This window comes from Ambystoma mexicanum, chromosome 5p, assembly GCF_040938575.1.
Source record: "Ambystoma mexicanum isolate Mex_15411 chromosome 5p, UKY_AmexF1_1, whole genome shotgun sequence".
Classification (NCBI taxonomy): domain Eukaryota; kingdom Metazoa; phylum Chordata; class Amphibia; order Caudata; family Ambystomatidae; genus Ambystoma; species Ambystoma mexicanum.
In genome coordinates, this window is record NC_090930.1 from 1,049,957,107 (window position 1) to 1,049,972,529 (window position 15,423).

The 15,423-nt window shown below is 50.8% G+C and overlaps 1 protein-coding gene across 1 annotated transcript in view; it reads left to right on the top strand.

Annotated features, from left to right (window-relative positions):
• NOL7 (nucleolar protein 7) overlaps nucleotides 1-15,127 on the top strand; it is a 196,260-nt gene extending 181,133 nt beyond the window's left edge. Inside the window, exon 9 of the mRNA XM_069613546.1 lies at nucleotides 14,840-15,127. Within this exon, the coding sequence (XP_069469647.1) occupies nucleotides 14,840-14,910 (71 nt within the window). The 3' untranslated portion in view covers nucleotides 14,911-15,127. The remainder of the gene's footprint in view (nucleotides 1-14,839) is intronic.
• Nucleotides 15,128-15,423: the final 296 nt, after the last annotated feature.

Sequence of the window (15,423 nt, forward strand, 5' to 3'; positions counted from 1 at the left end):
CCCACTGAAGCTATCAGACGGCAGATAGTACCCATTCTAGAGGAAGCCATTGCTGAGGAACTTATCAGTAACAAAGAGTATGAATTCCTTAACCCTAAATATCCGAAAAAACCGGCTTTCTATGCTCTACCAAAAATCCACAAAGGTAGGAACCCACCACCCGGCAGACCTATTGTATCCGGGATAGGCTCTATACTGGAACCACTGTCACAGTTTGTGGACTATTTTTTGAAACCAGAAGTTGTGAAAATGCGTTCATACCTCAAGGACACTACAGCCGTTCTAGAACTCATCAAGGACCGCCCTTTCAATCCAGCACACAACATCCTGGTGACACTGGACATCGAATCCCTCTACACTAAGATCCCCCAAATGGCCACACTGAGAGTCATTGAGCAAATACTACAAGAAAGAGATCCTCCCATGCAAACTCCAGTTACCCTAGTGATGCAATTGGCGGAGATTGCCTTGACCAAAAATGTCTTCATCTATGAGAATTCGTTCTACGAACAAGTTTCTGGGACGGCAATGGGAGCCACATTCGCCCCGAGTCTTGCAAACTTATACGTAGCCAACTTTGAAGAAGAAAGAATCTACAATCCAGCTAACCCTTGGCTACCTCAATTGGAAGTATGGTCTAGATACATCGACGATGTGTTACTCATCTTCAAAGGCACTGAACCTGAGCTTGTATTGTTCATGACATGGCTCAACAGTCAGAACCCCTTTCTCAAATTCTCTGAGACCCATAGTACAGAGTCTGTACATTTCCTAGATCTCACTCTTGAGATACGAAATGCAACTATTCACAGCACAGTGTTCAACAAACCCACGGATAGAAACTCACTACTCACCTACGCGAGCTTCCACCCTACCAGTTTGAGAAGGAACTTACCATTTGGACAATTCCTTAGATACCGGAGAAACTGTTCAACATTACTAGATTACAATCGACAATCAGCAGACCTCGCAACCAAACTCCACAAGAGGGGGGTATCCTAAACGGATAATTAAGCAGGCACGCAAAAGAGCCAGTAACATCCCACGCGAAGTCACTATGGAACATCATGCCAAGCCGAATGAAGCCAATAACATTATAACAGCAGTAATGAGCTTCTCTCCACTCATCAACAAGATCAAGAAAGAAATCGTGAAACTTTGGCCAATCCTCAACGTTGGCCAGCACAATATAGAAACCCCAAGGTTTGCACTAAAAAGAAGGAAGAACTTGCGTGACGCCCTCGTACATTCATACAAAGAAATAGAACCCAAACCAAATACACTGTGGGGACAGAACCCAGCAACTGGCCACACCCCTTGTGGCGCATGTAATGCGTGCTCCAGCACTAAGAGAACCACCGCCATTGACATAGGGTGGCATTTCCCGTGGATTCAAACAACATTTACGAACTGTAACAGTAGTAACGTGATCTACATCATTACATGCCCCTGCAATAAACGCTACATAGGCATGACAACACGTCCTATCAAAATACGCCTTGCAGAACATAGATCATGCATCCGCACGAAGAAAATTACGGCACCTATGGTGGAACACTTCCTAGCCCAAAAGCACACCCCGGCAGACTTTACATGGACAATAATCGAAAAAATGGCCATACCCACCAGAGGGGGGAATATACAGAACTTGCTGTTTAGACGGGAACAACTTTGGATTTTCCGTCTCAAAACAGACAAATTTGGGCTGAATGAAGCAACGCACTGGCAATCATTGGCAACCTTATAAGCCAGACTGAAAGTGGACCAGTGGTCATTCCTCCAATCTGTTGTTGTGACACAATGTTGTGATTTGTGCCTTTCGGCTTCTCTCGTAATTGAATTCCCTTGCATTCACCATCAACCTTATGAGCCAGATTGAAAGTGGACTAGTGGTCATTCTTCTAATCTTATGTTGTGATACAATGTTGTGATTTATACTTCTCTGCTTCTCTCTACATTGCATTTTCCTGCATTCGCTCGCACTGCGTGAGAGCCATGGGGTCAAGTGAATATTTGCAATTGAACACACAGTACTGAAGCATACCCTTTCGGTGACCAGTGCCGTCCATGTGGCTGTCCGATGTCCTTGTGGTCCGCGACGCGCGTTGCCTGACTCTGCGATGGCCGCCGCCTCTTGTTGGGGCGGCCATGCTAGAGCCAGGCGCGCGGGCGCGGTACACAATGGAAATAAAAATAGTCTGCAAACGCCGCCCGCTGAGAAACACACTTCTCGTGCGCGGCTCGTTACACGAACAGAGACGAATGCTCTAAGGCAAGCGACCACCCCTCGCGGCTTGCCTGGGACTGTCACCTCCTCCCACCCATTCCCTCCCTTCGAGCGTGGTGTCCTTGATTCAGACACTCAATGTGTATACTCAGGATTTTCTTGTATGTTTGCTAAACTATCAGCGAGCACGCAGTGCGTGTCGCTGTAGACAGGATATACACTTAATTTGGTTAAAATAGTTAGCAATTATCATGCTACCTGTTGCTTTTCCGTAACGATGCACTTAGGCATCACTATTGACAGCACTCATTGTCTCTTGGCCCACAGGTTCCGGGCCGTCTCACCCACCGTGCTAAGTTACCAGTCCACACGGAGCGGGTAAGCCTTCTCCCCTCATTATATACCAATGTAGTGTTCCGTGACATTCTTTGGACATAGCACTAGATATTTACCTGTGCCCATTCTCTCCTCCCTCCCTCCTTGTCACCTCTACAGGGAGTTTTTGAAGAGATACAGACGTGATTACCAGCAGGCACATACCCAGATACCCTGCGAAGCCCTGATGAATGTGGCCCACTAATTTGTTCCACAGAAACCGGTCGGCTAGAGAACGACCACACCTAGTGTACAATATGAACTACACAGGTTATGCTCGTTCGGATGTAGGACCCCCTGCCTAAATATTCAGGGGTCCTCCCTGTAATTATCTTCAGAGAGAATAAAGCTGAAGAAAAATTCTTCATTGCTGTTTCAATTTCAATTTTAACCTGCACCTGTTCATCCAGAGAAAACCTATTAAAACTAATGTTCATTTTTCATCTGGATGACAGCTAACACATGCAACAACCAATGCGGTAGAGCATGTGTCTTTTAGCACAACACATGTGCACAAGAGACTATTTGGAAAGCGCAATTAGCTAACTAGGCTTTTTGGCAAGCTCAGTAATCAGTACCAGATACTTTCTGGTAAGAAGGAAGTCATGGGGGTGGCCATGCTGGTCCTGCACCGTCTGAACCAGTACCCGAAGTCCCAAAAATTCAGGATAGTCACGTTGCAGTACTTGCACGGCCAACTAGAGGAAGGGGACTTACTAACATTGTTGGCCCTAGAGGACGCGTACTTCCATGTGCCCATCCACGGGAAACATCGCAAGTTCCTTTTGATTCGTGGTGCAAGGGAAGCATTACCAGTTCACGCCCCTGCCTTCGACTTGAAATCGCCCCCAAGGGTGTTTACTAAATACCTGGACCTGGTGGTCTATCTGCGTCTCAGGGCATTCACGTATACCCATACCTTGACGATTGGCTTGTACGCGCTCGTTCACGAGATCTGGCTGACTAGCACACGAAGGAGACACCCGACTTCTGACAGAGCTGGGATTCTATGTGACCTATCCAAAGTCCTGCTTGATGCCATTGCAAAGCATGCTGATCACAACACAGTGACTGACCTGGCGTTGCTACCGGAGGAGAGGCTAACAGCCATTCAAGGGAAGGTGCAATGACTGTCTGCAATGACATCCAGGGTGTGGGCCATCAAATCGCTGCTGGGCATGATGTTGTCCTGCATCTACCTTGTCAGTCTGTGCAGGTTGCAGATGTGACACCCTACAGGAATTCTTGGATGCATGTTAGATACAGGTGTCCGGGAGTATTGCAGACAAGATCCCTCTGAACAAGGAGTTCCGGTGGGCGATAGAGTGGTGGGGGGTACGTTCCCACATCGCCTAGGTGACAGGATTTCAAACCCTGCCATACTAGGAGACGATCACCATGGAAGACTCGCTGGAAGGTTGGGGGGAGGTGGGGGGGGGGGGGGTCTCACATCGGATGGCTACACGTCAGAGGTCTGTGGCTTCCAGAGGAGAAGGATCTGCACATCCACACACTGGGCAGTGTTCTGGTCCCTCCAATATTTCGTACTGTCTCTGAAGGGCAAGGTGGTGAGGATCTTCACAGACAACACCACCACCATTATCTACATCAGGAAGCAAGGGGGCACTTGATCCCCAGTGCTCTACAAGGAAGCTCAGGACTTGTGGCACTGGGCCTTCGGACAGGGGATGTTCCTCGTCCCTCTCCACCTGGCAAGCATCAAGAACACCATCTCTGACTCCCTCAGCAGGGAGCTGTGATCCTGCCAGGAGTGTGTACTTTGTCAGGATCAGGTTGACCACCTGTTTGTCAGATGGGGCAGACCCCGATCAACCTTTTTGCCACTGCAGTGAACTCCAAATGTCAGAAGATTCCACCAACCAAGGAGCTTGGGGTAGGGGGATGCGTTCTCCTTCCTGTCGGAAGGTCTGTTCTCCAGCATGGGGTCTGGCATGGATTCACATGCTCATGAATATTCCCCGTCGTCAGGCTGGGAATCCTCAGTAAAGAAAAAATCAGTATCAGTATCAGTTTCGTTTCTGATCTGTCTTTCTTAGTAGTAACCAGAAGGACTGTGTGTTTTTGCATGAACATGTCGGATCGGACTATGAGGGATCGCCGGACCCGCGCCTCCAACTGGCTGGAAGGCAAGAGCCCAGCAGGTGATAAGAAGTCCGAGCAGTCTTCTAAGTCCTGTGAGGGCGCCCCGGCGACGGGGGCCCAACAGAAGGCAAAGCACCGCAAGTCTGCGGGCACTGGGAGTGCCGAACAGTCAGGCTCCTTGGCTGCCAGGCAGGCTGCACCTTCACCGACACAACCAACCGCGAGCCAACGCTCTGGCTCGGGGAAGAGAAAATCCGAGGACCCGGCTAAGCTTCTGGAGAAGCCCCGGTTGTTCTTGAAGGAACCGGCCGAGGGTGGAGCGAGGCAGTGACCCTCCCCTAAGGTGAAGGCCTCAATTGCGCCTAAGGTGGTGAAGGCCCTGATCCACCTGGCTAAGGCCTCTATCGAGGGAGTTGCTGTGGCCCTGGCAAAGCCTGTGGAGGCTATCCCAGTGGAGGCGACCTCGGGGCCCAGAGTTTCCCTGCCTCTGCGGAGGGAATCCTCTTTTAAGCCCATCGAGAAGACAACCCCATGAAGACCTCGGTGGAAAAAAAGAGGGGGGGGGGGTGTCTATTGCGGACATGGACACAACCTCGAGGAGGAGCTGGCTGAGAATCTGGAAGAGGCCCAGCCCCACGGGAGGAATCCCGAGGAGGGGGACGACTAGAGCGAGAGTGGCAACGACGACGAGGTTCCCGTGGAGGAACAGTTGCTCCTGGCACGCCTGTCGCAACTCGAGCCTCAGGACAACTTGGCGGCCATTTTGACAGCAATCCAAGCCTTATGCACGGAGATGAGGACGAGACTGCCCCTACCCTCGGCGGACGACCCAGCTGTGCTGGGTCCGTCGGGAAGCCCTCCGAACAATAGGAGGAGAATTCATCCAGTGCCCCTTCAGCCTTTGTCGCCTTCCTCGATCCCGAGGGACGACACAGGAACGGACACGGCCGGGACGGATGACGACGGCGGTGACGACTGGACTGGCCTCCCGTCTGATTCCTCGGGCGTCCCCGCCCGACAAGATTGGCTCCTTCCATGCCATGATTGCCAGGGCATCCGAGCTTTTTCAGCTCTGCCCTGAGGAGAAGAAGCAAGGCTTCCTCTACCAATGGCGCAAGGCCAAGAGGAAGACGGTCCTCGCAGTGCTGTTGCTGGATGACATCTGGGATGAGGGACTTGCCCTCCTCAAGAACCAGTCCACAACACCTGCCAAGAGGGACCGGTATGAGAAGTACCGGGTCCCTGACGCCGCCCAGCTGTGCCTTAGGGTGCAGCTGACCCCGGATTCGGTCGACTCAGCAGCGGCCAAGAAGAAAGGGGGGGGGGGCAGCACCCCCCCTTTGTCCCCCCCCAAATCGGCTTCATCCTCAACGTCCCCACCAGATGGTGAGGGAAAGAAGCTGGACGCCTTGGGACGACGAGTCATCTCGTCGACGATTAAGGCGGCCAACGCCCTAGCGATTGTTGCCCGCTACGACAGGAATTGTACAAGATCTCCCCCCTGTTGGACTTCCTCCTGGATGATAAGAGGGCAGAGGCCCTGGCGATCTTAAAGGGGGGTGAGGTGGCGTCGGACCACGCCAAAACTGTGGCCACGGACATTGCCGACACCGGTTTCTGCCAGTTGGGCAACAGTTTGCCTTCAACGGCGGGGGTGGCTCAAGGTGACAGATTTCTGCCAGGACGTGCAAGCCAAGGTTTTGGACATGCCCTTCGACAGGAACAATCTGTTTGGAAAGACTGTGGATGAGTCGCTACAGGCCATCAAGACCGACATGGAGACGGCTCGGGCCTTGGGAGTTTTGCAGCAGCAGCGGCCGCCCTCTCGGAATTCCAGAGGCAAGCAAGGTGCCTCCAAAGGATCCGGCGGTGGCTCCTCGATCTACCTTCAGGTGGCCCGCTCCTTGTCGCAAGAAGCCTACAGGGGACGAGGCAATTCAGGTGGATCTCGCAGTCGTCGCCAGGGAGGCCAAGGCGGCAAGGCTGCTTCCAAGCAAGACTGAACCGGCTGCTGCGTCGGGCCCCCACCAAAGCACCCCGGTGGGAGGCCAGCTGACAAAGTTCATCAGCGTGTGGGAGCAGATATCCACCGACCGTTGGGTGCTGGATGCCCTGGCCCACGGGCACACACTGGAATTTCTAAAGGTGCCCCTGAATTCTGCCCGTGGCCAGGAAGGCAAACCACATCCCTCAACTGCTGTTAAAGGGCGATGCTCAAGAAAGGAGCCATCGAGCTCGTCCCAAAGAGGCTCCTGGGCTCCAGAGTATACTCAAGATACTTCCTAGTCAGAAAGAAGACCGGAGGTTGGGGTCCCATCCTGGACTTGCGTCGGCTAAACAAATGCATCAAGGCACAGAAGTTCCGGATGGTCACCCTCCAGCACGTGCTGGGACAGCTGGAGGAAGGCGACTTCTAGCGTCGTTGTATCTGGAGGATGCCTACTTTCACATCCCCATCTTAAAAGGACACCGAAGTTCCTCAGGTTTGTAGTCCAAGGGCGGCACTACCAGTTCAAGGCCCTCCCATTCGGATTGAAGTCGGCACCCAGGGTGTTCACCAAGTGCCTTGCACCAGTGGTGGTGCGGCTGCGCCTGCAGGGGATCAACGTCTACCCCTACATGGACAACTGGCTCATCCGAGCAGGGACAAAGGAACTCGCCGTTGAACACACGGCAAAGACCGTCCGGCTGCTCACGGACCTGGGATTCTCCATCAACTTCCCCAAATCCCACCTGGTTCCGTCGCAGGTCGCGCTGTTTCTGGGAGCCAAGCTCGATACAGTAGCGCAGTTGGCCTCGCCGTCGGAGGAAAAAACGCAGGCCATCCTGGGCAAGGTACAGCGTCTGCTGGCAACGGACGTTGCCAGAGTGAGGTCCATCAAGTCCCTTATCGGGATGATGACCTCTTGCATATATCTGGTGCGCCTGTGCAGGCTTTGGATGCGTCCTCTGCAGGAGTTCCTCGACGCCCGTTGGACACAAGCGACGGACAGCTTCGAGGACAAGATCTCGCTCAACGAAGTATTCCGCCAGGCACTTCGATGGTGGGGCACCTGCGCGCATCTCGCTGTGGGCATGGACTTTCAGACCCCAGCATACCAGGTGACGACGGATGCCTCCCTGGAGGGGTGGGGAGCGCACACCGGAGATCTTCACGCGAGAGGCCTGTGGCTCCTGGAGGATAGGCCACTCCACATCAACATACTGGAGCTCCGATGTTTCTGGTGCCTTTTCACCATCGCCGTCTCGCTCAGCAGGGAGCTGCGCTCTTGCCACGAGTGGGAACTACGCCAGGACCAAGTGGATCAACTCTTCTGGCAATGGGGCAAACCCCAAATCGACCTGTTTGTGACGGCGACAAACTCCAAGTGCCAGAGGTTTGCCAGCAGGTTCCCCCAGCCGAGGAGCATGGGCGATGCTTTCTCGTTCCCCTGGGACGGCCTGTTCCTGTATGCATTCCCGCCGTTGCTGCTTAGGCTCATCAACCAACTCACGAGGTCCCGGTGCAGGATGATCCTCGTTGCACCGAGGTGGCCGAGACAGATGGGGTTCCCGGACCTTCTGGACTTGTCAGCGTCCCCACCAGTCTGTCGACGGGCGCAGATCTTCTCTCCAGAGAAGGAGCCGCCATTCTTCATCACGACCCGGAGTCGCTGAACTTGCAGGCCTGGCTCCTGCAACACTAGAGTTTGGAGAGTACGATATCCCGGCTGACTGCAGAGAGGTTCTTGCAAAGGCCAGGGCGTCCTCCAGTGCTACGGACACAAGTGGAAGAGGTTCTCTGTCTGGTGCCGTGCACAGAAGATTAACCCTCTAAGGATTACAGCCCCTCAAGTGCTACCGTACTTACTGTCGCTGGCCAAAGCTGGTCTAGCTCACGCTTCCATCAAGATACATCTGGCAGCGATTTCCCGATACACCAGAACGGCAGGACGGTCGTCCCTGTGGTCTCATCGCCTGGTGAAGGAGTTTATGAAAGGACTGTTCCGATCGTTCCTGCCGGTGAAGGCTCCAGCCCCGGCGCAGGAAATCAACGTGGTGCTGACAAGGCTCATGGGCCTGCCATTCGAGCCCTTGCGTTTGGCTCTGTTGAAGTTTCTGTCATGGAAGACAGCGTTCCTTGTGGCCATCAACTCTGCACGACGTGTGGGAGAGATTCAGGCCCTTTCCTGCAAGCCTCCATACTCTACTTTCCACGAGGCTGGTGCTGAGGACGCACCCCTACTTCATGCACAAGGTGCTGTCGGACTTCCATCTCAACGAGCCCTTGGTGTTACCAGTCTTTTTCCTGTCGCCTTTGTCGCCGGCCGAGAGGACTTTGCACTCGCTGGATGTAGCTAGAGCGCTGAATTTCTATGTGGATCGAACAAAGAGTTTTTGGAAGACATCACAGCTGTTTGTGAACTTTGGACCTGTGAACCAAGGGAAGGCTCTCTCTAAGGCTACCATTTCCAGATGGCTCTCCGGCTGCATCATGCACTGTCATCGGTTGGCAAACCGACAGTTGCTCGGCCGTCCGAGAGCCCATTCGACCAGAGCGATCGCTGCTACCATGGCGTTCTTGTCTGGTGTGCCCCTGCTGGACATCTGCAGGGCTGCTACTTGGAGCTGGACGCACACCTTCACGAGATTCTACTGCGTCGACTGGGATTCCAGGGAGGAGTCCAGAGTTGGCCAGGCAGTGCTGTGCAACCTGTTCGATTAACGTGAGCCTGGTGAGGAGGTAAGAGATGCTTAATGTTGAGCCTTGCCACCTCCCGTGGTTGTGCATGTGTGTACTGCTATGTATTCTTATATTCATGAGCATGTGAATCCATGCCAGACCCCATGCTGGAGAAGGAAGAAGTTACTTACCTGTAACTGTTGTTCTGCAGCATGGGTCTGGCATGGATTCACACGCGAACCCTCCCTCCGTGGCTCTTCACTTGGTCATACTGCCACTTTACGCGCTACCAAATCTGCGGATGGCTGCCGATGGCGGGGCTTAGGGAGAGGGCAGTCATTGGCTGTGGGCAGTATGACCCAGAGGCCGGTGATTGGTTACTACTAAGAAAGACAGATCAGAAACGAAATTGATTTTTTTTTTTTTTCTTTTTTTCTTTACCTTTACCGAGGATTCCCAGCCTGACGACAGGGAATATTCATGAGCATGTGAATCCATGCCAGACCCATGCTGGAGAACAACAGTTACAGGTAAGTATCTTGTTCCTTCCTGTATGCTTCCCCTCCCCCTCCTTCCCACTGGCACCCGTTCCCTCTCCTGCTACAGGTCATCAACACACTCGGGTAGTGTCGATGCAAGATGATACTCATTGCCCCGGTGTGGCCGAGGCAGATTTGGTATCTGGACCTGTCCAGTCTGTTGGCGTCGCCTCTAGTTAAGTTGCTGGTACTTCCGGATCTGCTCAGTAAAGAGGGAGGTGCAATCCTTCATCACAACCCAGGATCGCTGAGCATGAGGGCATGGCTCCTGCAACCTTTTGAGTTGCCAGCGAACTGCAGGGAAGTCCTTGCCAAAGCCAGGGCGTTGTTGTCTCTAAAGTGCCAAGGGCATAAGTGGAAGCATTTTGCTTTGTGGTGCCAGTCATAGAAGATTACCTCTCTGAGGGCAAGGGCTCTGCAGATTCTTCCATACTTGCTGTCCTTGGCAAATGGTTGACTGGCTCAGGCTTCCATCAAAGTACGCCTGGTGGCCACCTCATGCTACACCAGATCCATGGGTAGATCCTCTCTATGGTCCCGCAGGCTTGTCAAGGAGTTCCTGAAGGGGCTTTTCTGATCTTTCGTGCCGGTGAAGGCTCCAGTTCCGGCATGGGAACTCAATGCAGTTCTGACCAGGCTCATGGGTTCAACTTTCGAATCCTATGGATAAAGCCCCCACTCTAAGTTTAGCTCATGGAAAACTGCTTTCCTTGTGGCCATCACCTCTGCCAGACGTGTGGGTGAGATCCAGGCCCTATCCTGCAAGCAACCATATCTGACTTTCCGCGAATCAAGGGTGGTGCTGTGTACACACCCCTCCGTCATGCCGAAGGTTCCTTTGGAGTTCCACCTCAATGAACCTTTGGTGTTGCCTGTTCTTCCTGAAGCCCTTGTTGCCAACCTATGATATAGAGCAGTATTAGCGCAGAAGGCGATCCGATTGTTACCACGATTGAAGCCTCTTTGTAGGGTTTGCATTTGCTCGCGTTGCTCGTGCCTTGACTTCTACATAACATGCTCAAAGTTTTTGGAAAACCTCTCAATTGCTTGTGAATTTTGGTCCTGTGAAACCCGTGAAGGCCTTGACCAAGGCTTGCGCAACCGACACCAAAGGCAACCTGGCGCTAAATGCTGAAACCAACAATCACAAAGAACGAAGAGGAAGGAACTAGAATAATAGAAGTTTTTAACACCTTCCTAAATTGCAAATGCGCAGAAACCATACGCAGGAAGAGCATTCCAGAGAGCAGTGGCATTGAAGGAAAAGGAGCATCCACCAATTCTAGCTCGATTGACCCTGGGGACAGCCAAAAGAAAGTGACCCCCGAGCGTAATGCACGAGCAGGAACATACGGTTGAAACTTTTGCTGCAGGTATTTCGGGCCGACACCATAAAAAGCCTGATGCACCAGGCACAGAGTCTTAAGTGGACACGCTTAGCCACTGGAAGCCAATGAAGCGATCTTTGATCAGGGGAAATATGTTCCTGGAAAAGGGGTGCTCGTGACAAGGCATGCGGCCGAGTTCTGAAAGACCTGCAGACGCTGTATCAAGTAGTTTGGTTAAGCCAAATAAAGAGAATTGCAGTAGGCAATCTTGCTGAGGACTAAAGCAGAGACTACTGGGGCTCGCAAATGAATAGCAATAAAAGGAAGGACCGTCTTGAGAATTTTCAATTGAAAATGGCCAGATTGACAAACTGCGCCAACCTGAGGGGCCATAGACAGAGAGGCAGGGATCTTAAACCCCCCCCCCCCGCCCCAGTTCTTCACCAAAGAAGAAGCAGTAGGGAAAGGACCAAAAGAAAAGTGCCAAAAAGCAGGGGATCAAAAAGAAGAGACCGAAGAAGAAACCACACCCAGAACCTCGGTCTTGGCCCCATTTAGTGCAAGCCAATTTTCAGCCATCCAGCAACCCACGGTTATTAGACAATCTCGCGGCTGAGAGGCATGGGCTTGGGTGATGGATATCCAGTCTAACCAAGATCTGCGTATCAGCATACGAGTAACTGCTAAAGCCGTGGGTGTGGATGAGGGCGATCAGGCCGAATATAAATGTTAAAAAGAGTGGGGATGGTCATGGTGGAGCCCTGCAGAACACCACACAACAGGGCCATGACTGCAGAAAGGAAAGGTTGAAGCAGAAACACTGTGACCGATCAGATAGCAAGGATTGAAAACAAGCAAGGACCGGGCCAGCCAAACCACCAGCAGCAGCTAAACAGCTGATCAGGATGGAGTGGTCAATGGTATCAAAGGCAGCTGCCAGACCTAACAAAACCAGCACCGTCACTCCACCCTGATCAGCAAGATCCTCAAGCAATGAGACCAAAACTGTCTTGGTGCCCTGGCCAGGTCTAAAGCCCGACTGAAAGTCCTCAAACAGCGATGAAGACTCACAGAAACCTACCAGAAGGGTGGACACCAGGGACTCTAGAAGCTTCATACCAAAAGGCAGAAGGGAGATGGGGTAAAAAGTTAGCGAGGACCCAGGGGGTCTAGAGTTGGTTTCTTCAAAAGAAGGATAACTGTCGCACATTTAAGCACAGGGGCAATAGTCCCCATCAAGCAGAAGAAAGTCACTGCTGATGTCAAATGGGGCAAAATCTGAGGAAGCATAGCCTTTACCACAGATAAAGGAAGAGCATCAGTCGGGGAGGCAGATTTCATGGCAATAAACGCAGCACTAACATCACTGTCTGTAAATAGACGAGAAGAGTCCCACAGCACAACTGTAGGGGACAGAGTCCCTGGGCAGGAAGACACAAGAAGGACAGGTAAATCAATAGCAAAACTGCAGTCCGTAGAAATAAGGTCCCTAAGCTTTTTGATCTTACAAGTAAAGAATGTGGCCAAAGAGTCACAGTGATTTTGAGATGCATCAGTGGGTTCTCGGGCCGATGAAGTGCAAACCACCTTAAAAAGCTCTTTAGGAAATGATTTTCTATTTGATGTGAACTGCATCTATTTTGCTAGCTTAATGGACCTATGATATAGAGCAGTATTAGCGCAGAAGGCGATCCGATTGTTACCACGATAGGAAATGCGCCATTTAAGTTCTGCTTGCCTACGTTTAAGGTGAAGAGCCTTCAGATCTTCGCTAAACCAAGGTTGGGAAGGCCGCTTATGAGCTTGAATCAACAACAAAGGAGCAAGAGCATCTGCCATAGTGGTGAAAACTTGGGGTAAAGTCTCAAAATCCACAGAAGAAAGGGCCATGCAACTGGTATTAATAAGGGTGGCAGTCATAGAGGGTTCCACCGTACGCCAGTTGCGCTTCATGGTAACAGGTTTATCAACCATGAAAGAGTGGGCTGTACCATTCAACTTGAAAGGAACAATAAAGTGATTGGACCAAGTGATGCATATAGGAGAGGAAACGGTAAGGGCATCTGGTTTTCCAAAAACTAAATCAAGCTGGTTGCCCAAACATGAGTAGGTTCAGGAACAGACTGGATAAGGAGGAGATCCTATATAGCAGTGATCAATTTGACTGCAATTTTGGCTAATGGGTCATTGCACTTGAGATGAAAATCACCAGCGACAGTCAGATCCCCAAATTGAAGCTCTAGTGAAGCTAAAAAAGTCAAAGTCTGCATCATAACCCGGAGGAAGTATAAGGTCTTGGAGGCAGACAAGGACATGTGCACCAAAAGAGCCTCCAGCCTACAAAGAGGCTTCAATCCAGAGGTGGCCCACTCCGCCAGAGCGATCGCTGCGATGATGGCGTCCGCGTTCCCCCCCCCCCCCCCCCCCCCCTGCTTGACATCTGCAGGGCTGCGACGTGGAGGTTCACGCATACCTTCACAAAGTTGTACTGCATCGACTGGGATTCCAGGGAGGAGACCAGAGTGCCAGGCACAGGGATACGTGTTGATTGCTTCTGTTGAGCCTGGGGTTGTCTAATGTGTATTTGTTATTCGTGAGCATGTGAATATCTGTAATATTGGTCTCCAGCATGGGTCTGGCATGGATTCACAGGCAAACACCTCCCCCTCCACCCCCCTCCCCCCCCCCGAGAGCCGCACTTCAGGCTACCTTCTGATTTCTTTATTAATATTCTACAAAGTGGCACAGGAGGAAGTGTGTCCTGTTGTGTGAACTAAGTACATAGAGGTTTAATTACCTATGTATTCCAACAGACCCGTTAACATTCTAGGAATTCAGAGAGAAATGTAGCTGAAGAGTAAAGGCCTATGTAATCGGGCCTCCCAATGCATTTGTACCTACTAATCTGGGTGGTAGTCTTGCATGACCCCCAACATGAAATTGACAGGTCTATCTCCGTTTAATAGGTTGTTTATGGAATATTAAACTTGCACTTGTTGAGTTTAACCATTCCTTGCATCAGTTCCTCAGGCGTTTTTGAGCAGTTTGTAAAACTGCACACATTTGCACTAGCACGCAGTTATTCTGTTTTTTATCTTTGGCCTTGAGGAAATGTTCATTGCGCAAAAATGCAATTTGGATGAACAATCAATCAGATTTTGCCTTTAGCCATTATATATGTATCACTTGTCTACAACTAAAGGGCTGCCAAGGCATAGGTTTATGCCAACGGCGGGTCCCCAATACGATTTACATTGAGCGCAAAGAAATCCCTCAACCAGTACAAGTTAGTCTTTTATAAATTTACCTGAGAGTTGATGACCAGCTGGCAGCCAATGAGATTTCAGCATTTACACACAACAAAAATCATTGTTAAATGTCTAAACAGATGAAATTCAACTCGTGTGCCTGCTGTATGGTCAATGCCGTCCAAGCACCCATTCGGATTGAAAGGTGTTGAGGGTGGAGCTAAAGGACTTTGCTACATTTGCTCATTTTGAACCGCTTCAATGGACTGTTGAACTGCACAGTTGCATATATCTGAGGAATCGGTCGGATACATTTATTTTTGCACAAATAAATAATGGTGTTTTTTGTCTTTCAGGGGCTGAGAAGAAAAGGAAAGCCACACACTTCAAATCACGTTGGCTTCATAAACAGAGGGTGCTTACCTGAGAGATGAAGGCTGTTCTGAGATGTTCATATTCCAGCTTAGTGGAAAGCCAGCAAATAACGTTCAAGTTCCATCAGAGATGGCAGTTTTGAAATCTGTCTGTTACTAAGGAACGGAGCATGACTGCTCAGTTAACTAGAAATGTAGGCTAAGCTTAACATGCCATGAACCATGCAGAGCCTTTTATTCGTTCATCCATTAAATGTTTATTTGATATAGCGTTTGGTTTTGTTTGTTCCAGAAATTATGTTTGTAACTGGGACAATTTCCAATGTCTATTGTGGAATATAAAAATGAAAAGTGGGGTCCAATTTTGGACCAGGCCTGTGTGCTAATCGGTTTTCAAATTATTACTTTGAAAAAGTTTGATTCAGGGCAATGTTTTGTGATTTCTAATTTTGAGCAGACAACCAACCAGGCCTGTTTTGTAGTGTAGGCGAATTCCTATTTTTGCCCACATCAAAACATGATATGCAAAGTTTTAGTGTACAAACCCATGACACGCAAGGGTTCCT